This window comes from Erpetoichthys calabaricus, chromosome 13 (genome assembly GCF_900747795.2).
Source record: "Erpetoichthys calabaricus chromosome 13, fErpCal1.3, whole genome shotgun sequence".
NCBI classification, from domain to species: domain Eukaryota; kingdom Metazoa; phylum Chordata; class Cladistia; order Polypteriformes; family Polypteridae; genus Erpetoichthys; species Erpetoichthys calabaricus.
In genome coordinates this window covers 24,705,895-24,729,445 of record NC_041406.2, presented here as the reverse complement: position 1 = coordinate 24,729,445, position 23,551 = coordinate 24,705,895, and the positions used below count along the sequence as shown (strand labels likewise).

The 23,551-nt window shown below is 37.2% G+C and overlaps 1 protein-coding gene across 3 annotated transcripts in view; it reads left to right on the top strand.

Moving 5' to 3' along the window:
• The window catches only part of LOC114664097 (zinc finger protein ZFAT-like), a 179,955-nt gene that overhangs the window by 106,223 nt on the left and 50,181 nt on the right, over window positions 1-23,551 (top strand). For all 3 annotated transcript variants that reach the window (XM_051936012.1, XM_051936011.1, XM_051936010.1), the window contains exons 11-12: window positions 8,898-8,986; window positions 15,042-15,180. In XM_051936012.1, coding sequence (XP_051791972.1) covers window positions 8,898-8,986; window positions 15,042-15,180 — 228 coding nt within the window. The remainder of the gene's footprint in view (window positions 1-8,897; window positions 8,987-15,041; window positions 15,181-23,551) is intronic.

The following is a 23,551-nucleotide window of genomic DNA, read 5'->3' as shown; positions in this document are numbered from 1 at the left end:
AAAAGTAGGGTGGGAGAAAAAGTAGAAAAGTGGGTTTTACTGGCATGAGGAGCAGGAGCTCAAGCCCTAGCCAGCCATCACGGTGAAGCGTCATTTGACTTCATCTGGAAGTGGAGAAGATTTTAAACAACTGTCAACTTGTTCAGTCCAGGCTGCCCCAGCAAGTTCATCCTGAGAGCAGAATGCAAGCTGCTGAAAGATATCTCTAAATACCCCAGAATGTCATCACAGTACATGTGCGTAACTCTTGCCATTACTGATGTTAAAGTTCTTCAGTCTAATATTATAAAGAGGTTGTACAAATTAGATTTACATGAGAAGTGTGCCAGGAGGAAATCTTTGATGTCCTGAAAGAACATCAGGGCAAGACTAAGATTTGTCCGTGAACACCTAGGCAAAGATCATGTTATTTGGCCATAGTACCAAAAGACCATATTTGGCAAAAAAAACAAAGACAATATTTAACCTGAAAAACCTGATAACAACTTTAAAGCATGGTGGTGGAATGTTCTGGTTTAGGCTGATCTGCGGCATTAGGAACTGGGCAGTTCACTATCATAGAATCCACTATGAATTCATTGTGCCAGAGGGTGTTTATGGATAATGTCAGACCAATTGTCAGTAGATTAAATCTCAAATTAAGGTGGACCTTGCATTATGAAATTGACCCTAAACATAACAGTAGATCAACCAAGGAATAACAAAAAGAAAGAAATGGGGGGTTTTGGGACAGCCAAGTCCCAGATCTGAATCTCATAGAGAAGCATATAGCTGAAAGAATTCTGCATAGAGAAGTAACAAAAGTTCCTTAAAGTCAATATTAGAGACTGCTAGAAATGCTACCTTGAGGGGCCAATACCAGCTTTTAGAGCCAAGGGTGGACTTACCTTTTCCACAGTTGATTTTGCAATAATTTATTTTCATTTTTTTTTCTTCACCTTTATCTTAAAGATACTGTGTAAATGAAGATCACATATTGATACAGTATGTCCATATCTCTCTATATATAAAACAAAATCCTGGAATGGAAAGCAAATGCAAGGCTACAATACGTGATAATCTCGAAAGACATTTTAAAGACCCACGAGACCAAGGAGACTAGCCACGGTGCGTCTCGTGGGGACCGTAAACCTGAGACTTGGTGCCAAGAGATTGTCCCAGGGCCGTAGCAAAAAGGACAGCGGCTGTGCAGGCTTTAAAATGATCGAAGGGCAGCGCGACAGCAGCTACCCCAACCAAACACGAGCAGCGTTATACATCCTGCAAGAAAGAATTCAGCCACGCCCGTGGCCAGAAATAAAAGACAGGTATTGCTTTTACAACGTCATGCGAGACCAGGCAGTGAGCCATCATTTAAAACAAGTCAACAGACCTCTAAGCTAGAAGTTGTTGGATTGCTTTTGGCAGGCAAGCATCATGTGCTCCCAGCTCTTAAAACAACGACATGCGACAGGCAGAAGAGGCAGCTAGCAAGCAGCAAAAAGATAGCAAATGATCCAAAGGCATATCCTTAGCGTACGTTCAGCCGCAACACCCTTCACAACATGAGCAGTATTATACATCTGGGAAGAAAGAGATGTAACCTCGCGCGGGGCAGGAAATAAAGAAACAAGTATTGTTTTTACAAAAGTTTTTAAAGTAAAAGTGAAAATAATGCATATGTAACTATTCACAAGAAAATAACAATCTCTTTAATTTGTAGATTGCCTGCCTAAGGTAAAGTCATCCCTGATGAATGGGGACGTGGGAATGAGGGGTCCTTAGATCGGATTAGCGCTATTTCAGATGTGGAATGGCAAAATGGGGGAGGCAGCTTGATGAATGAGGTCTCCAGGACTTAAAACAAATCCAAATTGTATTATGTGATATCATCTAATGTGAAATTCTACTCCGTACTTATAGAATTTTTATTTTTATACTGTATTGAGGATTTATTCTGTTCTATGTATTATACTGTATGGCTCAGAATTAAAAGACAATGGTTAAAATGACAAAGTAGAACTTCATAAAGATGTTTACAAACGTTGACGCTAAACACATGCAGAGCAGGTTAGAGATTATGAAACCAGTGAAATTAGAAAGGTTAAAAAAAAAAAAAAACTGGCGCTATACACATGTGGAGAAAGTTAAAGGATATGAAAGTAGGAAAATTAGAAAATATAAAAAAAGAAAGTAAAGATCGCAGTATAGCACAAACAAACAAACTGCCTCATTTAACTATGCACCAGTCTAACTTTGGTTTTGCACAATAATTACTACACTATTGCACCTTAACACTTAATTCTACTTTATTCACATAATTGTACTTATTTATTATGTTCTACTATACTGTCATCTTTCAATCTATGACTTTTTGTTAATCTAACTGATATTCTTCTAACTTTGCACAGTTTTTGATAAGCGGATCAGGATGCATTTCACTGCGTGTTGTCCTGTATAACTATGCATGTGACAAATAAAGAATCTTGAGAATTACAAAAACGGAGTTTACCGCACATGCATTTATTGGTTACTTTGTTCATGTATATATATTTATCTGTCTGCTTATTTAAAAAGCTAAATTTACCCCAGGAGTCAAAAACGTTCTGTCTAGCCCTTGTACAAAAACCAAGACAAAAGCTGGGGTATCACCTTGGTAACCCCATGTACTTTTGGAACTGTGAGAGGAAAATAGCAGGACTTTACAGACAGGAGTCCAATGCAGAGCTCTATTTACTTTTTTACTTTGTAAAAAAAATTATTAACTGCTGATGATGTAGATCGTTTTGTCTGTGCTGAAATTCCAAACAGAGAAACCTATCCTGACCTCATTAAAAAGATTCAGCATATTGGGACTCACAAGATTACAAATATTGTTTTTACAGAAGTTCTGAAATAAAAGTGAAACTAATGAAATAGCAACAATTCAAACAAAAAAAAATCTTAAAAGTGTGTATCCAGACAACCAGACACGGGGGTTGGCGAGCGAAGCGAGCAGGGGGCAAAGCCCCCTAGTATGTTATATAAATAAAATAATGGGGCATACTTACCTAGGACTGATTTCTGCTGAGTTTAGCTCACAACATTCCCAAGTAGACACTGCAGGGATATCGTAACAAGATACTCAAACGACCTTAATTAGCTTCTCTTTATCCTGAAAAACAATTATTTAATTTTGTTGTTCTTGGCTTTGTCAGTTCCTCACTGAGAGTAAACCCTGCAACTCTAGAGGAGCCTAATTTGTATTCTTTGTAATCTTTCCTTCATTATGTGAGAAAGGGGCATAGACTGGCTGGTACATTGGCACATTTTATCCAAGTGGTAGTTGTTTCTTTGCCATCACTGTCCCACTGAAGTACATGAGGTGTCACTGTATAAAGAGATGTTTAACTATATCTGGGTGGAAACAACACCATGAAACCTGTTTGCCATTATCGGAGGAGTGAGCTCTAGGTTCACATAGGAGACGTGGTATGCATCCTCATATTATACACTCAAAGTCATAGTTAATTGCTTGGTATACAGATGCTTTATTACTAATTTCCACGCTGTCTGATATTTTAATTGTACAGCTCAACATTTCTTCCCAGCTGCCTCACTGTGTATTGTGGACCTCATTTGCACTTTGCTAAAGAGTTTCTTAAGGAAAACAAGGAAGAAATTATTGAGATTGATTGGAATTTTTAGCATCTCCGGGGATGACTATTAGTCCCGTTTCAAACAGTCAAGATAAAAATGTAACAGCTCATTAGTTGTTGTTTAAAGTCTTTAGCGGATCATCCTCAACACCCTCTAAGTGCCTTTTGTGTGCATACCTCATATCTTATTTTACTTTTACTTACTATTTGCTTTGGTATCAGTAAGTATAATAATGATTTAAGATTCAAATTACTTTAAATACACACATTTCTTAAACAAAGAATATGTTGTTTATGTATCATTTAAACATTATTCTATTGGCCTATACTTCTAAATGAAACATAAATAGCAATATATTACTTTGAATCAGTATGTTAATGTGCATATTGTTTAGCAATTAATTTACTGATTGCAACAATTCAGGATCTTCAAAGGTTTAATTGTGTCACCCTGCCCTTAAGAAAAAGCTTTAACCAACTCTTGTTGGGGAAAGAGAAAGATACATTAAAGTAGGTCAGGAGATTCATTATGGTAACTGTGTACAGATGTACACATCTGTCTGTGTTTACAAAAATTCCTCTTTTATTGTCCTGTCCTTATTGCCTTTTTCCCCAAGTTTGAACTTTTCATTCATCAAATGTTTGCAGACAACAGGCATGCCTGATTTTTGTCATTAACATGGTGTTGTAATTTTTTTTGTTTTATTTATTTTATTGTTAAAACATTATTTTATTTACTGTAACCACATTATTAAAAATATTTGGTATTAGTTATTATATAGTTGTGTTTTCTAACAAAAAGGAAGTGTGTAAGTGCTATACTCTTCGGTTATATAATTTGATGAAGTTACACAGGATGTTTTCCTCCATTTGCTCATACTTCTTAATTGTTTTCATCTTTACTCCATATTACACTATTTATCAATTTCCTGTATCGCTTTTTCCACTTAATATTCAAAGTAGAACCTGAGCCGCACCTAGCAGCAACAATTACAAGGCAGGAACCAAATCAGGACTAGAAGCCAGTGTGTCTCAGGTTTTCCATGCCCTATTCTCGAGGGGCCAGACGTGATTCTCAAACGAGTATACATATCAGGGGACAACCTGTTATAAAGTGTGTAAGGAATAGTGGTGAAATCTTATGCTGCAAAGGCACACCCCCACCCCCAGTTCCTCCTGTCTGTGTGTTTCAAACCACCACCCGGTTATCAGGGAGAGAGCAAATGACACTGAACAAAACACTGAGAAAAAATAAAAAGCTAAGATTGCTGTTATCCATTCATGAGCTCAGTAGCACAAGCTAACTGAAGCTTAATAATTAATTTGCACATTGTGATGAGCGCTGCAACAGTGGAGACAGACACACACACAAACAGATAGACCACTACAGCTGCTGGGCTCCACACATTTGAGAAGTGCCTCTGTCTGCTATGATATCTTTCTGTCATTTTAACTATTGCATCATTATATGACATAACAATAGCAAGCATAGTTTAGATAAGCATTGTGGTCTACAGATGTGTTAAGATGCGGCAGCTATTTTGTCATGGCATGTTTGCATTTCCAGTTAGACATCCATCCATCCATTATCCAACCCGCTATATCCTATCTACAGGGTCACGGGGGTCTGCTGGAGCCAATCCCAGCAAACACAGGGTGCTAGGCAGGAAACAAACCCCGGGCAGGGCGCCAGATCCAGTTAGACAGTAATGTTAAATTTCCTTCATTATTCATGTAGATGTGCAGTTAGAAGGAGGATGTTGTGTAGCCTTCTTCCTACTTTTTCTGATGTCGTTAGGCAGATTTGTTGAATCGGTTGTTTTAAGTACTGAAATCTACATCTCCTGTGGTTCTTCATTATCGGAGTGTGACCCACCTTTTACTTCAAATTCATATTTTGAGTGCATATTTTCACGAGCATAGCTGCCAATTTTTCCAAGCTTACATTGACTCCTACGCTGTCATCATAACACAGAACAACTGAGTGCACTGAACCTGCCACATTGTATCGTTCATGTTTAACATTCGTCCATTGATTCCATTGAATACTAATGTATAATCTGATGATACAGAAAGGATTTTTCACTTGCATCAGGATATGTTTTTATTTTTAAAATGTGCAATGTGCTCTCTGCCGAAGCTAGACACATTTATGTGTCTAATAGGGTTTTTTTTAGAAGACTTTTCAACTGTAGATGGTTCAATGTAAACTGTGACTTGCTGTCTGTCAGACCAAGTGAACTAGAACACCTTCGATCTTCACAGTTCAAAATCACCATCCCTGCTTTCATCGGCACCTTCACGAGGCATTGAATTGGTTTAGAAATGTGACACTCAGCAAGCTGTGTCCTTATTCCCACCCAGTTTTAAACACAATTAACTCATGGTGGTCTCCAGACGTATATATATTGGAAGTCCATCTGTTTGCACTCATCTGACTTCGTGTTTGTGGACTGTAGGAAGAAATCAGATTTCTCAAGAGGATTTCATGTTAAATCAGGGGAAAATATTCAAGTCCCACATAGAAATCAGCCCACCTGATGAACACACACAGGCCTGGTCCTGCAGTAAGTCTTTACATTCTTTGCTTTGTGCCCCAGTAAATACAAGGTATTGTCAATATACAAACAACCCAATTGTCCTTCATTCACACAGAATGTGAACCAATGTAGGAAGTACTTCAAGTTCAGTTCAAAGAATATTTTATCTGTGGCACCTCTTCATGATAACCACCTATTTCCACCCTCTCAAACTTACACAGTTTTTAATGTTTGGGTAACGTATGGGATTAAATCATTCAGAGATTTGTACATAAATAATGTCTTTGCATCCTATGGACAATTACACTCTAAAATTAGCTTCCTATCAACACATTTTTTTCAATATCTCCAAAGTAGAAACTTTTCTAAACAAAATCTGCCCAGCTTTCCTCACCTCCCACCTATTTCTATTCCAGAAGAGAATATTGATCAGTCTTGAAGACTCAGAAAGCATTTCTATAATTTATAAAACCATTTTAAAGTCCTTACCTTTTAAAGATCCCAGAGTACAGTGGGAAAAGGATCTCTTACTCAACATTTCAGAAAAGAAGTGGAAGACAGCCATGCACAGAATTTACTCTGCTATGTGCAAAACATTCAATTATTCAACTTAATATCATCTATCGAGCACATCTGTCTTGTTTAAAATTTTCCAAAATGTTTCCAGGGCAAATCCAACCTGTGAACATTGCAATCGAGCTTCAGCTTCACTAGGCCACATGTTTTGGGCCTTCACCAAATTAACATCATTCTGGACAAAAATTTTTAAATGCCTATCAGATAGCCTTGGTGTTACAATCACCCCTAATCCATTAATAGCTGTGTTTGTTGGACTCCCAGATGAACTTAAAGTGGAGAAGGATAAACAAACTGTAATTGCCTTTACTTCACTATTAGCACGAGGACTTTTCTTGCTCAACTGGAAGAATCCTAGCCCACGTCTGTTAAGTCAGTGGGTAACTGATGTTATATATTTGAAATTGGAACAAAAATCTAATTCTCTCTTAGAGGATCTGTTCAAAACTTTTTAAAAACTTGGCAGGATCTAATCAATAATATTTTAGAATATGTACTTACTGTATATTGGGGAGAAAGACTCCTTCTTCTCTTTACTGCTCTCAAATGTTTTGCACTGGCTATTGGCCTTCCTCTTTTTCTCATGGGTGGGGATTGAATTGAATTTAGTTTTGTTAAGTTTGACTTGATTGTATGGAATGTTACATGCTTTTAATAAATTCAATAAAAGAAATATAAAAAAGAAATCAGCCCACCTGAGACTGAACTAGGGTCCAGCTGTTAAGAGGTGGCAGTGTATATGCTGTGCCACCTGGCTTTCTCATGCATCATAATCTCAATTACATTCGGGGTAAACAGTTTGTTAACACAGGAATTTAAAAACTTTTATCACATTTTGTCCTGTTTTTTTATCCGGACTTTACTTTTGATTTGTAACATCACTACATTTCCACAGAAAATTAATATATGTCATCTTTCTGAAAAAATTACTAACCTCACAAATACCAAATTTATCATCTAAAGTTAAGAGATTTTACTATTCAGTATAAATTAATCTTCTAATTTAAGGCACAATGTGTCATGGTCTAGAAATCACCCATATGAATTACAAGAGAAGAATATAGCCTAATTTGTCAGCTCTTAGTACAATATATAATTTTTTATGCCTTTACTTTGTGGTACGTAGTGTGTGAGGTGTATTTTAATTTTCTGCTATTGTATGGTTAGAATCCTAACCTTTTTGTGACCTAGACTGTTTTTACTGATGAGCACAATTATCATAAAGCTAATGGGACCAAGACTAACACAATGATAATATTTCATTTCTGGCATTTGTATATTGTAATAAGAGAGGTGGCCCATTAGAATTCTCCTGTTGTGATATTTTAGAAACTACAGTTGCCTGACCTAGAGTTCACAAAGAAATTATATAAATGATTGCAAGAATTGTATAGTTCAAATGCTTGAATATTTGGATTATCAGGGCATAGAAAGATATTCCCCATGGATAATACTGAAAGTAATCTGTTAAACTATGTGAGTGCCATGGAGGACAGATAGGCATTCTACCTGGTGGCATGACTTCTTCCAGCCTCCGGCTTCTGCTCTTCTATCCCCTTACACCTTCCATGTTGGGAAGGAGTTCCAACCCATATATTTTAGGTGGCAGTGGTCCACTGGAGGTGTTCCAGATTGGACACCCGCTGGGATTTATGGGAACTGGGGTCCCTGGATGCTGCAAGTGGGTGCTGTCGGGGGGAGGACTGCTGTGCTTTCCTACAACTCATACCGCATCACCAGAAGTCATTCCGGGTTTAGCATTAAAGTAGCACGCTGCCTTACCTCAATGAGTCAGAGTCGAGAGGCAACAGGCAACACTGAACTGGAGGTAGAAGGAGAAGAAAGAGTGTCATGGTTTTGTGTTACTATTGGCTGTGGTTATTTGTATAAAGTGCTTTGAGGATTAAATAATTTATTATTTGAACCTGTAACTGTGTTAGATATTATTGGATCTGGGGTTTGGAGCTCGGTGGTGTTCCCTTATTGGTCACAACTAGTTCATTATTACTTTATTAATACTGAGCGCAATAGCGTTAAAATCCAGTGTTCAATGTCTTTTAGCAGTAATTTTAGACTCTCATTTTTTAAAGGTTGCTTCAGTGTTTCTGTTTTGCAGTTACAAACTTGGCTCCTGTTGAATCACTGTTTTCTTCTCCTTTTTTAGGTAGACAATTTAAATGCACTGTGTGTGAGTACACAGCAGCCCAAAAACCTCAGCTACTTCGTCATATGGAGCAGCATGCTTACTTTAAGGTACAGAACATAATATGGATTGCCAACCTCGTATCCATTGCCTAAAATGTTAAGCATAATATTCTACAGTGGTTGTCTATGTTATCTTCTTTAATTTCTTTAACTTTGAAACGTGGACAAGACATTGTTACTGTTGTAGTTCTCTGATGTTAATTGTCCAAGTCAACCTAGTATGGTCTTAGAGTGAATTTATTCTATTTAAAAGTTACTAAAAGGAACTTTCAGTCTCTTAGAATGTAGGCCCCTATCTTTCCTTTTTAAATTACACAGACTTCCCTAGGATTAGGAAAAGGTGAAGCTAAATCACTGTATGTATAAACCATCACTAAGTTATCTCTAATTAAAGGGTATCTATCCTTATCTTATCGAAGTCTCTTACTAACTGATTCACTGGGGAACACATTTTTTGTTCAGTTAGATCTTACACTTGTTTTTTTACTAATTTTTGGCTGGTGAATCCAGAAATGACCCCAGTTTTTTGCTATCACATCCAGTTTTTATGGTACAGGGTACCCTCCATTTTTGTCAAAAAACATACAACTTTTACATACAATGAAAAAATAATGAAATAATAACTTGAATGTACTGTTTATTTAAATTTCTTTTGTTCATACAAAGGATTTATTGTTACTCTATGACATTTTTTTACAATGAAACATTTGAAAATTAATCGGGTAAGCGGTTAAGGTAAAAATTAACGCTTATAGCTTTCTCTGGAGTGTTCAGTGTTAGGACAATCCCGCCGGATGCTCCAACAATAGTCAGCCATCATATGTACATCCCATCTACCCTGATACTGTCCTTCCATGACCTTCAAATCTTGGTGGAATCGTTCACCTTGCTCATCACTGACTGCACCAAGGTTTTCCGGGAAGTTAGAAAGATGGCTATGCAGAAAATGCGCCTTGATGCTCATATTGCAACCAAGCGTTTTGTAGCTCTCCAAGAGTTTCTGGACAATTTCTGTGTAATTATTTGCTCATGTGTGTTTCCAAGAAAGTCCTTGAAAATGGCTTTGAATGATAACCAAGCATTCTTTTCGACTTCTGACTTTGTCCTGATGAAATGTTCATCTTTGATGAGCTGCCGAATCTGTGGACCATCAAACACACCGGCATTTATTTTTTCAAATGACAGGCTAGGAAATGCCAAAATGAGGTACTTGAAACAGACTCCTTCAGTTGGCAAAGCTTTAACGAACAGCTTCATCAGACCCAGTTTCATGTGCAGAGGCGGGAATATAATATTCTTTCTATCAACAAGTGGCTCATGTAGAATGTTTGGATCACCTGGTTTTAGGGCAGATCTTGGAGGCCAATTCCTTTCCACCCAATGCCTCTCGCAAGCTCTGCTGTCCCACATGCACAGATAACAGGGATACTTGGTGTATTCGCGTTGCTGACCAAGAAGGAAGCATACCATATAAATGCAAAGAATTATTATTATTATACCATTTTAAGGTCAACACAGATGACCCAATTGTGTTTGATGATATTGCAACAACTCAATGACTCTATTTATGTCTGCATATTCTTCACAAAGAGAAACTGAATGGCCAATTGGGACTGACCCAAATATATTGCCATTGTGAAGGAGGACACACTTTAAGCTCCGCTTTGAGCTATCAATGAATAGTCGCCATTCAGTTGAGTTATAGATTGGAATTCCCAATTCCTCCATTAAACCAGGTATATTATGGCTAAACACAAAGCCACTATCAGTTGTAAAGTACTGCAGAAATGCAATTTCTCTGGTTTAAAAGTACGATACCTTTGTTCCTTTTTCAAATAAGTTTTTCACACGCAGTCTTAATGCTAGGAGTTCTGAAGCCTTCTTCGATAGTCACAAATCACGTGCCAAATCATTCAACTCATACTGATCAAATTATGAACAGAGTCCTCTTCAATTTCAAACTCTTCATCATTGTTGTCACCTAGTTCATTACCATAATCATGTTCTTCAAGAGAGGGTATTGTAACGAAAACCGGCACTGGCATTTCATCTGAATGAGCCACTGGGCGTATAGCCGATGGTAGACTAGGATACTCTGTTACATTTATTTTTCTTGTTATATCCTGAGGTTTTCACTATACAAAAGTAACAGTCACTGAAATGATCTCCTGGCTCTCGCCAAACCATAGGTATACCAAATGGCATCTTATCACGTGTTCCCTTTGTCCACATCAGTAAACACTCAACACACTGTTTGCACACCTTATGAGGGGCCCAAGACTTATCTTGGTCACCAAGTTTAACTTTGAAATATGCCAAATAGGCTTGTTCTACAAACGTGCTGATGTTCGCCCTTTGACTGGGAATGGTGAAACTGCCACAGATATAACAAAATGAATCAGGGTTGTTTAGGCACTCACGACGAGAAACAGCAGAGCCAGACATGATCTGAAAGAAAGGAAATACATGTGTAAGTAGAAAAATAGATTTTGCTTATTCACTATGTAGAGCAGCGCACAACCTCTGACCACACTGTCTAGCGTGTAAATGAATAGCCTATATAAATCCATGCTACAGTAATCGCACTAATATAAGCAGCAGAGAAAAAAACCTGACGTGATAGAAGAAAACTAACTGTACTTTCAGAATCAGTATACCTATTTTAGTGTAAATAAGCTTAAATATTGAAGTCAACAAAAAACTTGTTCAAAATTGTTCCCCAGTGTTAAAATAATGGTGTAGTCATTTCATTCCTATGGAGTAAGATTTTTTTAATTAGATTATTTTTCACTTATTGCCAGGTATTGATTGTTTGATTGGATTTTTCCTGTTGTACATCTAATGTTCATCATTTGCTTACATTTATAAACATCACTTTTATAATTTTTCACTTAATACACAATGCGATGTTAACACTTACTCCACTGTTAACATTGCATCCACTTATATATCAAAGTAGTAGTAAAGCATTTTTTCAGGCATATGTCTTTTCTGGCCTAAAGCAGTCACACGTATCCAATTTAATCACACTGCCTTATGACTAACCATCGCGCAGCTAATTTTTGGAAGCAAGGAAGAGGGACACTTCAGATTTATACATACTGAATTTGTAATATGTCAGACCTTCAGGACAACTATTAATACTTTCTACTTAACATGAAAAAGTAAGCGTAGTAAATGGATATTTAGAATTAATATGTTCATTAAGATATATGACCGCTAAGGAAGGACACTGGGTCAGTCTTGTTGAATCTCCTTGAAGCTACAACACTGTAAACGTTCTGAGCCAATATAAAGTATGTTCTTCTGTTTGTTGTCTATAGGGAACCACCATTTCCATTTAACCTTTTTCTCTCTTAACAAGAGATTATAACCAGTTGCATCATTAGTTAGTTTTCCTTGTTATTATACATTTCTGTTTTGATTACACAATGTAATCAAAGTATAACAATGCATAATTTTAACTGAATTTGTTATCTCATTTTTGTGTGTTATTAATTTGTTTAATGAAATACTCAGACCACTGTAGTGTTGACGCTTACAATAAGAAACAGTAAAGTCATCCATGCTTTATCTTGGATGAAATTAATAGTTCATGCTTTCAATTATGTCAAGCATTTCTGCCTCTTTTCCACCTCCAGCTGCAAATAAGTAATCCGAACCAAGCTCAGATGCAAGCTGGCACTTCTGTTCTTGTTTATTTCTCCATTAGAGCAATTACAGTAAATGAAACATTTCTTGTATACTGTTATACAGTATAAAACACCCAAGAGTAGGTTTGCCAATATGACCTACTGATGCATTACAAGTGTTTATATTTTTTTCTGCACTGTGTTAACTTCCACCTTCTTTCATGTATGCCTTGTTTCTTTGTCTGTAAATGCTGAGGTCAGCATTGTGGCACACTAGTTAGTGCTGCTACTTTAAGAATCCTGTGTCCTGGGCTCATATCCCACATCCCAACCTGTGTTTATGCAGAATTTACATGTTCTCCACATTTCTCTATTGTTTTACCCACTCCATGTGTTTTTTTTTGTTCCATTTCACAAAACATGCATATTAGATTAGTCATATTCTGAGTTTAGTGTGTAAATGTAGAAGTGTCCGTGAGTGAAATCTTTGGTGGGCTAGCTCCCTGTCCATGTTTGGTTCCTACCTTGTGCCTGAATATGCTGGAAAATGATTCAACAAACCTGTAACTCTAAATTGAATTAAGCAGTGTTCAGACTGTTGCTTTGCATTTTGTTAATATGGAATGTTTTCTCACTGTTGTGTTGGTGCAGATATCAGCTTGTCGTTCCAGGGATTGTCAATTTTTGGCAAGTAACTGAACACTTGTTTTAAATAAATAAATAAACAAATACGTTTTTTGAGTAAAAGATATAATATTCGGGTATCTATAATGGGATTTTTTAGTGTCTGCAGCATAAGTGAAACTGCAGATACAGAAGTGAGTCCATGACTGGCTTTCTTGTAAACTGAGCCGGCAAACATCACAGTGTTAACAATTTTTTTACAACATTTATTTCTATTGTACATTTTTATATATAGAATGTAGCTCAAAGTGTTTTACAAGATGTCAAGGAAAAATCAGTGCAAATTAGAAATAGATAATAATAAGAATGAATAAATGACATACCAAAAACAGCTGAGAATAAATCAATACTTATATAACACAGATATGTAATAGAAAAAACAGAGACACTGATTAGTGGCTCAATGAAATGATGAATAATAAAGATAATAAAGTATATATTAATAAATCATGAAATGAAAAAACAATATTACACAAAATCATGTATGCAAATGCCCTACCTAGTTCCCCGAAAACTGAAATTATTTACATTCACTACACAGCAAACAATAAACACAACAAAATCTAACACAGTCCAGTAAAGCAGAAGCAGATAACGATGGAGAATGAAATGAAAAACCCTGTGAACAACACTCTGAAGAAATTGTAAAGTTTTGTCCTACCAGGTTCCCATTACAGCATGAAGATTTGATGTGATTTGGTGAACAGGGGAGAAACAGGCACAGGACAGCACATACATTCAGACAAAACTATAATCCAAGGTAGTGGTAATATAATTGCGGGAGTGATGAGTAGAAACAAAAGTAAATGGATGATCGTGATTTCCTTGCCATTTTTTTGGATCCTTTTTTAAAGAGCACGCATGATTAATCTTCTTCCCTGCAACCCCTGCACCCTCCGAATCTGCCCAATAGTGTAATACCAAAAGGACTGCTGGGCTGTTTTAGGCTATTTTAAGTAACACTGCTACAGCTTGAAATACTAACTTCTCAAAAATACTTCAGCTGGATCCTTTTGATTACATCTAGTTTTAAGAGGTGTGATGTGTTAAGTAGGCTAACTAAATGGTAATATTTTTTTATTTCAGTATACACAAATAAGTCAATGTTCAAATCTTTATGTATATCATATCTTTATCATTTAAAATATATTCTGTCATGGGACTGTTGGCAAGAGTGATTCCAAATGTCACCAGGACAGCACAGGCTAATAACAGACACCGACCCTGAGACAGCATGGTCTCTTTACCGTTGTTTCCAAGTCAGTCTGGGTGCTGCAGGTAAACTGTAGAATAAATACGGTGTGGTTCTGTCTGGCTGTGGATTTTAAAGGAAAATGTACTGCAGTCTTCTTAACCCTCCTGTTGTTTTAGACAGTAAATGTATTAGCTGTAGCCTTAAGACAGAAGATTAGAATTGAAGAATAACTTCAAATTAGACCAATTTTTTTTGATAGATGCATTATTTAGTATCATTTTTTATACTATGAGTCAATCCATATAATTTTATTATGCCCATTTGAAGCTTTTCTTAATTTTTATTTTCCAAAAATTTATATTTTTTATTACATTAAATGTTTAGTTTTTTTATTAAAATATTTCGTTTTTGTTACAATATTTAATGTGCTTATTATATTTAATTTGATATTTTTTTTTATACTTTGGCTTTCTGCGTGCCTATTTGCAAATTAATGTTTGTAAAGTGACCATGGGTTTGAAGAATTTTTTTTTTTTTTTTTTAAATACATTTTTGTGGACTTGTTTTCTTTCTTTTTTATTTTATCCCCTAGCCTTTTCGATGTGCTCATTGCCATTACTCCTGCAACATATCAGGGTCTCTGAAAAGACATTATAATCGCAAACATCCAAATGAGCAGTATGCAAATGCTGGTATGGGTCCTCCTGCTGTGGATGTATTAATACAGCAAGGTAGGTCTACTTTCTGTCATTTTTGCACATTAGGTTTTTTAATGATTTGAATTTTAAATGGTGGGAAAATTACTTCTGATTGATGTAATACCTGTATGTCTGGAGACAGTAGTGCTAATGAATATATGGATACAGCAGTGTTTAAATTAAAATGAAACTCCAATGCATTTTATGTACTAGCACATTTTAAAGAAACGCAAATAATTAAGATAAGAAACAATAATAAGATGTGACTTTTCATTGCAAAAGTAAAAGAATTCTATTAGCATGGATAATTTATGGATTTTATATGTGTCCAGTAGTTTTTCCTTCGTGAGTAACCCTGTAGCCTAACTGAATCTGCTGCAATGTACTCTGTCTCCCAGTACAATTCTGCTAACCCTGGATCCTAATATTCTCATTTGTAGTACCTTGCATAAATAGTATTCTACTAATATGCTAGTTTCGTCCTCATGTTCACACTTGTAACTGTCAGACTTCAGTCATAACTGGTGGGGTACTATCACTTACAGTAACTAGTTACCTCGGCTGCTTGTTAGCAACTGCATAACTGCCTGACAATACTCTGTGTGGGTTTAAAGTACATTCAACTGTTCATCAACAGGCAAACCTTGTACAGCTTTCAACAGGGCAATAATAACTGTTTATACGCGGCAGCCATCACCTAGGAATACATTTGTGATAGAGGCAGACCAAGAATGAAGGAATTGACTGATTTGAAACTACAAAGGTGTCATGATAGACATGTGTACAGTTGAAGTGTATTAGTAAGGTAAATGCTAGCTGTTGCTTAAAAATTATTTAGATTCTTCCACATAGGGTTCAAGTGAAAACTGTTCTGTAGTAAATGTTGCAGACGTGATAGGTAGCATTTCTTCACACAGAGAAGTATACATTTATATATAACTAGCCGTTCCCCACGGCTTCCCCCACGTAGTAGTGAAACAGGACACACTTAAATAAACAGGTATCACTAGGTAAGCGTCGGTGAGGTACACTCCAAAATGCAGAGGTACTCTGACTCGAAATGAGGCTGGTGCGTAATTGAGGATGGCCCTGTCTGGCTCCCTACTCCTGGCGTTATGGTAAGGTATGCCCCAAAGCAGGAGCGTGAGTGAGGTGTGAAACAACACCCCTCCCCTCAGTCTGCTGCGTCTCTCTTGGTTTTACATAAATGAATCGGCACCGCAAGCAAACTATGATACTTAGCGCAATAAGAGAAGTTGCAAAGTCAGCTGGAATGTTCAAGCAAATTATAGAAAAAAACCCGATCTAAATCCGTTAAGTAGTTCTCTCGCGGAAAGACGACAGGCAGACAGAGAGACAGAAGTTGGATTTTATATATATATATAGATAGATAGATAGATAGATAGATAGATAGATAGATAGATAGATAGATAGATATACAGTATATATATATATAGATATACAGTATATATATATATATATATATAGATAGATATAGATAGATATGGATATATATAGAGATATATATTGTGGAACATGACCCGGACACAGACAGGCAGACACGTTCAAATCACCCGACACACGTTTATTTACAATCACCATATTTACAGTTAAGTGCTCCACAGTCCCCAAAGTCCTGGCCACAACACAATGCCTTCTGTCTTCAGGCCGCCTCCTTGCCTCCTCCCAAACCTCGTCTCTCTTCCACCCGACTCAAGTCCTGAATGAAGGGAGGCGGCCCCTTTTATATGCACCCGGATGTGCTCCAGGTGCTTCCTGGCAATCTTCCACCGGCACTCCCCAGTGTGGTGGAAGTGCCGGCGGCGCACCCGGAAGCACTCCGGGTATCCCCGATCCTCTTCCCCCCAGCACTTCCGGGTGTGGCGGAAGTGCTGAGGTCCAGGGCTCCCAAGGCATTCGGGCACCCCCTGGCAATGACCACGGGCCCCTACAGGGATGAGCTTCCAAGCTCTGTACCTGTGGTCCCCACAGCCACCAGGGCGGTTGCCCCCACGTGGTCTGGGGAAGGTGTAAGCCCTCTTCCGGTCCTCCGGGGTGTCCCAGCCGGGTCGCCCCCCCCCCAGCCACCTGCGACAATATATATATATATATAGATATATATATAGATATAGATATAGATAAGTTACCTAGGACTACAGATAATTGTAGCATTTTTTGAGAATCTTCAAATCTCAATGTGACAATATTTTGCAGTCATGAAGTGAATAGTGATAGATGACATGTATTGGGCTAAATGGCCTGCATGTGGCCTTTTCCGTCCAGTTGTCCTCTAATCTGTCTCTAATACTGCATGCCTTAGAAATATAGAAATGATGCCTACTCTCTTCTGCACATTCTCCATTGTCCACAGGACCCCTGTTTAACTCCATGCCACTGCACATAGCCTCTTGTAATACCAACCATGGGATTTTTTTGAAAAATACATAATAATAAATTATTTCTTTGATTCAATTCTGGAATTGTTTTTCACTGGTTCTGGTTGTTTTTTTATGCAAATTGGATCCAATGCTTCCAGCTGTGACTGTTTTTATCACTTAGTTTAACATAACACATACACAGTTTCAATGTAAGTTGACATATATGTAGGTTTAAGGTGTCATCCGTATAAGTATACTTAGTGTCAAATGTACAGAGTACTGAAAGTAGCAAGTTCTCCACACGGAAATAGTGTACTAGCAAATATATACAGTAGATAGACACATACATACATACAAATTAAAGTAAGTACTTGTTGTCCCAAGGGGAAATGTAACTTATTACAGTAGATCAGGAAATACAGAAATATAATAACAAATAGCAATAACCCTCCAAATGCACACAAGAATTACAAAAAAGAAGAAAAAACTTCTGACTTTGTTAATGATAAGAGAGCTGTCACAGTGAGGCGTTATAAAGCTGTACGGTTTTAGGTAGTGAGAAGTCAAGCAAAATGACACCTTTTATTGGCAAACTAAAAAGATTACAATATGCAAGCTTTCAAGGCAACTCTTGCCCCTTCTTCAGGCAAGATGGAATTTTACTTGACTTCTCACTACATCCATAATGGCTAACACAGCACAACACCCTAGTACTACTGTTGTAGGTAAGAAGGAGCCCCAGTCTCATTTATTGACACACTTCTGCTGAATAATTTGTTAGCTTAGGGCTCGTTTATACTTCATGCTCAGAACGCGTATGCGCACGCATCATGGCTGCCACACGTTCCCATTGTTTATTTTACACGTCCTCTGAGCACGTCCTCAGAAATTAATGGGATGCATGCGCGAGTTGCTGTACCAGCAAAAAGTCAGGGGGTGCAGTGTGATCAAGTCGGAATGTGACGTCAGAGTCACTGTTTACTATCTACATGTGACAGAAAACTGCTTTGAGGATCCTCCGGGATCGATGTGTGTGATTTGATATTTGATGAATGGTTCGATGTGGTGAAGCAAAATGCCGACATACAAATGCATTCATGATGCTTTTTTATTCAAGCATCGCATATTCCCCATCGTCATGCCACGATGCATTTTAAAAGTCTCACGCACCATCTTCGGTGCCGTCTTTTTTTTTTTTTTGCACCTTTATAACAGCATCAGAATGTACTGCAGTGTATTTGAGACACAGAGAAAAAAAATTAAGGACATGGTGAAAAGGTCTATTTTGTGATTAAAGTGGAAATTTCCGCTTTAATCTCGAAAAGTCCCCTTTACTCGCATATTTTATTTTATCATTGAAGTAGACGTCGTAAACATCATGTTAAAACCGACCCAGTTGTTAATTTCTATGTGCTTCTTGAGCTTCCTCCTGAACTAAAAGCAGCAATCGCCACACAAAACACATTACATTTATGATATTCAAGCTCTCTGCACATTTAGAATCCTTAGATTTATACTTAATATCACTTTCATGACGAAATGCATTAATGTATGTATGTTAGATTTTACAGATAAATTGTTAACTTTGTTTAAATAACGAATACTGTTAATAAATACACATATGGGGGCGGCACAGTGGCAGAGCGGTAGCACTGCTGTTTCGCAGGGAGTGACGTTGTTGGTGTTCTCTGCCTGGAGTTTGCATGTTTTCTTGGTGGGTTTCCACAGTGTGCTCTGGTTCCCTTCCAATGACATGAAGGTTTGGGGATTTGGTGATGCTAAAATGACACTAGTGTGTGTGTATGCTTATGTTCAGCTTGCGATGAGCTGATGCCCCGTCTAGGGATTTTGTTTCTGTTTTGCACCCAATGCTTCCCGGATTGATGGATGTAATCATTAAACATCTTTTTCAGAGATATTGTGGCAAGGTGTCCTTGGGAATTTAATGAATGTTTCAGGCAAATCACAGCACAACCGAGATGGTATCTTGCACTGCCACCTGGTGGAACCTTCTAGATTTATGTAAGGTACACGTGCAAGTATAAACAGTACAATGCTTGCGTAGCAGTAGCGTCAGCTGGAGCACATGTCGCGTGAAGTATAAACCTGGCCTAACAGTACTGTGTGTTATTCTGTCATACAGAGGATGTGTAGCAATGTTCAGAATCGCCATCAGTTTTTTTTTTTTTTGTTGTTATTCTCTCTTCCACTACTACTTCCAGCAGGTCGAGAGTGTGTCCTATAGTAGAGCCTGCCTTCTTAATTAATTTGTTAAGTTGGTGGGCATTATTGAAGTGATGATACTGGCCAAGCCCACCACAGTGTAGAAAATCAAACTGGCTATCGCAGAGTTGTAGAAGAAAGATGTAAAAGATATCACTGCCAAGGTAGTACCGCCTCTTAAGAATAAAAGTCAACCCTGCTCTTTCTTATGTAGTTCCTTAGTGTTATTAGACTAGTCAAGCTTATGAGTGATGTGGACCCCCAAGCACTTGTAGCAGTGCAGCAACTCCACATCTAATCGCCTGAGTAGTCACCGGGTATAGAGGCTCTTTTGCGTGGCAAAAGTCAATAAGCCGTTCCTTGGTTTTGCCGACAATATTTTGCAGAGAATTCTCAAATTTCTCCACCTGACTTCTACAGGTATTCTCTGGCTAATCCCCCTAATCAATACATTCTAACTAATGGAGAATAATAGGAGAATGTCTTCAAGTGATGTGACCTGGTGTTTTATTTTTAGTCGCTGGTGTTAAATATGTCATAGTCACTTCTGGTTGTTTTTCTGTTTCGGTCCCATTTCTTTTAAGACAGCACAGTTTTTAAATCACAGGTAAGGATCATGTTTCTCTTTCTGTAGAACATTGTTACTTGCAACAATGTCAGCATTAAACTATCAGTTTTAGAAAATTTTAAAGCAATTTTCTATTTTTCTTTTTAAGGTGCAAAAACCACTGAATGTGTTATGAAACTGTTTAGATATAAAGTTTGTCTTTCCACGGTGTATTTAAGAGTGCTTGGAAAACATAATACAATGACATTGTGTAATTTAAGAAAGGATTATTTTGAAACCATTATTTTGAACTTAAGTCAAAACTTGTGCTCTCCATATTTACTCACAATGCTTTGCCCATTTCTTTTAAGACAGACAGTTTGCAAGTGATAGTCTGTAATGTGAATGCCATATAATAAGAAGCACTTGCCAGCACCAAATTTTAGATACAATGGTACTATTAGGAATTTTCCATCAATTTTTGAAATGCATGAAGGCTCTTATGATATGACTACTTATAATTGTAGCTTGGGGCAATTTTCTTTTTTTTCTTTTTTTTTTTTTTGCTCCTTCTTCTACAGCAAAGATAATTATTTGCCCAGCTCGAGAGTGAAATTGTAATAAATGATGTGTTCTGTTTATAAAAATTATTTATGAAGGATTTGAAATCACTTCAGTTTTTTTTTTGGCTGGTACCTCCTGACTCACTGGCATGAGCAAAACCCCTCTTGTATTATACCGTTCAACATGTCTTGATGTCAGGTTATACAAGACGTTGAGCTTTTTGGGGTTACCCCCTAATTTTGACCCTCTACACCTTTCATTTTTAGGCCATGTTTGGGCCATGTTTTCTGCAGGAAATTACACATTTATAATAAAGAATACACTTATAGGTGTCTTTGGCAATGATCAAAATGTTTGTAGTTGTGTATGCCACATCAACCAATCCCAGTTATTCAAAATCTAATGGGATACGAGGGGACAAAGATACGAAATAGTAATATAGACATATGGAGTGTCATTTTAGGCCTTTTCAAGGATTATGATAATACTAGTCATTTAGCCCGTTACAATAACGGGCGCTAGAACAGTAGCGCATAAACATTAGTAGGAACAGTCTATATTAAATGGCAAGGGACTTTGACCTCATTCTTTTTGTTGGTTGTATTTTTCTTTCTTTCAGCCTTTCTTTTGTTGATGTTTACTTGCTGAGCTGACCGTTCTTCGTGGGCTGCCGCCGTGTATTGTGTGTCTAATTTTCTGTGACAGTAATACTGTGTTGTACGGCTCTATTCAATAAGGGCCGCACAAAAAGTTGAGCTTCAAAAGTGCGACCTCAATTGAGCGCGGCGAATAAAGGCGTTCGTAGATAATTTAGTTCAAACGGCTCTGGAATATGTGAAGAGCAACAAAGGTGCAGATCTTTATTTACGCGCGCCTTTATTCGCTGCGCCCAATTGAGGTCGCCCTTTTGAGGCTTGCCTTTTTGTGCGTGCCCTTATTGAAGGATACCGTCTTGTACGTCTACTGGCTTGTACGTCCTTAATATACCTTTAATTTTCTCTGGCGGTAATACAGGCGTGCGCGTCGGTAACATGCCTTTAATCTCCTCTGACAGTAATACTGGCCTGTATGTGGCTGTAATATGCGTCACTGTATTGTGTACCTTTAATTTCCTCTAGCAGTAATACTGGTTTGTATTTCCATAAAACACCTCTAACTTTCTCTGACAGTAATATTGCGAGTCGTACCGTGCCCCGCGCATGCGCACTTCATCAGAAGACACCCACACACGGACACCTGGACGCACATAGGGATTTTATATATATATAGATTTGTGATGTTTTATTCTTCATTGGTGATCCTAGCCCTATAAGTGCTTCACCCACAATGTTAAAAATGACAAATTTCAAACATAAGCATAGTGAGTGACATTTTAGATTATTTCATGGTCAATGATTAAAGAATATGACATTCTTTTTGAATATTGATCTTTTAATTGGAATCTAGTCCTCTATGGACCACTATCAGAGGATGAAGAATGACAAATTTCTATTGCAATCAAGGATGTTTAGAATTTAAACATTTTAATTGAAGCATACATTTAAATATTACAAATATGTGACACAGCTATTCTTGTTTATTATGTACTTCAACCTCCTGAATTAAATCATTACATTTCTTATGAATACCCCCAACTAGGATGACTTATGTTAATTCAGACTTTTTCATGTATTAATTTTGGTCATGCCCACGTGATATCAGCTCTTGGTCTCTGAAGTTGAAGACCTGTCCAGACCTAGAACTGCTCAAGAGGCAGGGTAGACATGCAGCTGTTGTTTATGAAAATGGGAGAGCCCTTAATTGAAAGTTTCTCTTTATTTTGTGAAATGCCAGCAAGTCTCATAGCCCCTATGCTTTGTTTTACACAGACATGCATTCCCAGTTGTATACTATTGACTTTACTAACATCTTTTATAAAGATTTATATATAATTTCTACTGCTAAAATTAGCATAGAGTTTATTATTTACAATAGCCTGGGTATTTATTATGGGAGCTGAGCCTAACAGTAAGTTGAATAATTTTCAAGGTTATTCAGGCAATAAAAACAAAGGACAAAAGTGGCTGTAGGCAGATCTTTTTACCATTAGATAATACATATTTTATTCATGCTCATAAAAAAGACACTGCAATCACATTCTGAATGATAATATATAATAACTCATTCATTATGTAAATCAAGAGGTAACAGTTGTGTTCATTTGAGAAAATGTGACTTTCATTTCTCTTATTGCCTAATCAAGAAAAGGCAAAATAATTTCTAGGTAACATACAAGTTGTGCCCACTAAACATTCGGCAAATTAGTATTTAATGAATTCACAAGAGTCGAAGATATGAAACTGTGCAAAACATCAAAATTAAGGTCTCACAATGATAATGATTAGGCTGCACACATTTTCCATGCGGCATTATTCTTACAGCATTGCTAAAATTATACATTTATGTGGTACATAAAAACATTTAAAAAAAAAAAAAAAAACTTTATGTAACGTTCTCAGACCAGTGTCAGACATTAAACAATGAGCACTTGTTTTTATATGTTTTAACAGTGTGCCATTTTGTGTGGAATTGGATGTGACACTATTTCCATTTCTGATTGTCTGCCTCATAATATGTCAATGCATTTCTGCAGTAAATATATTATAAAACAAGTTAAAAAGTTATGAAGGTTGTTTTGCTCTTGATTATGAAC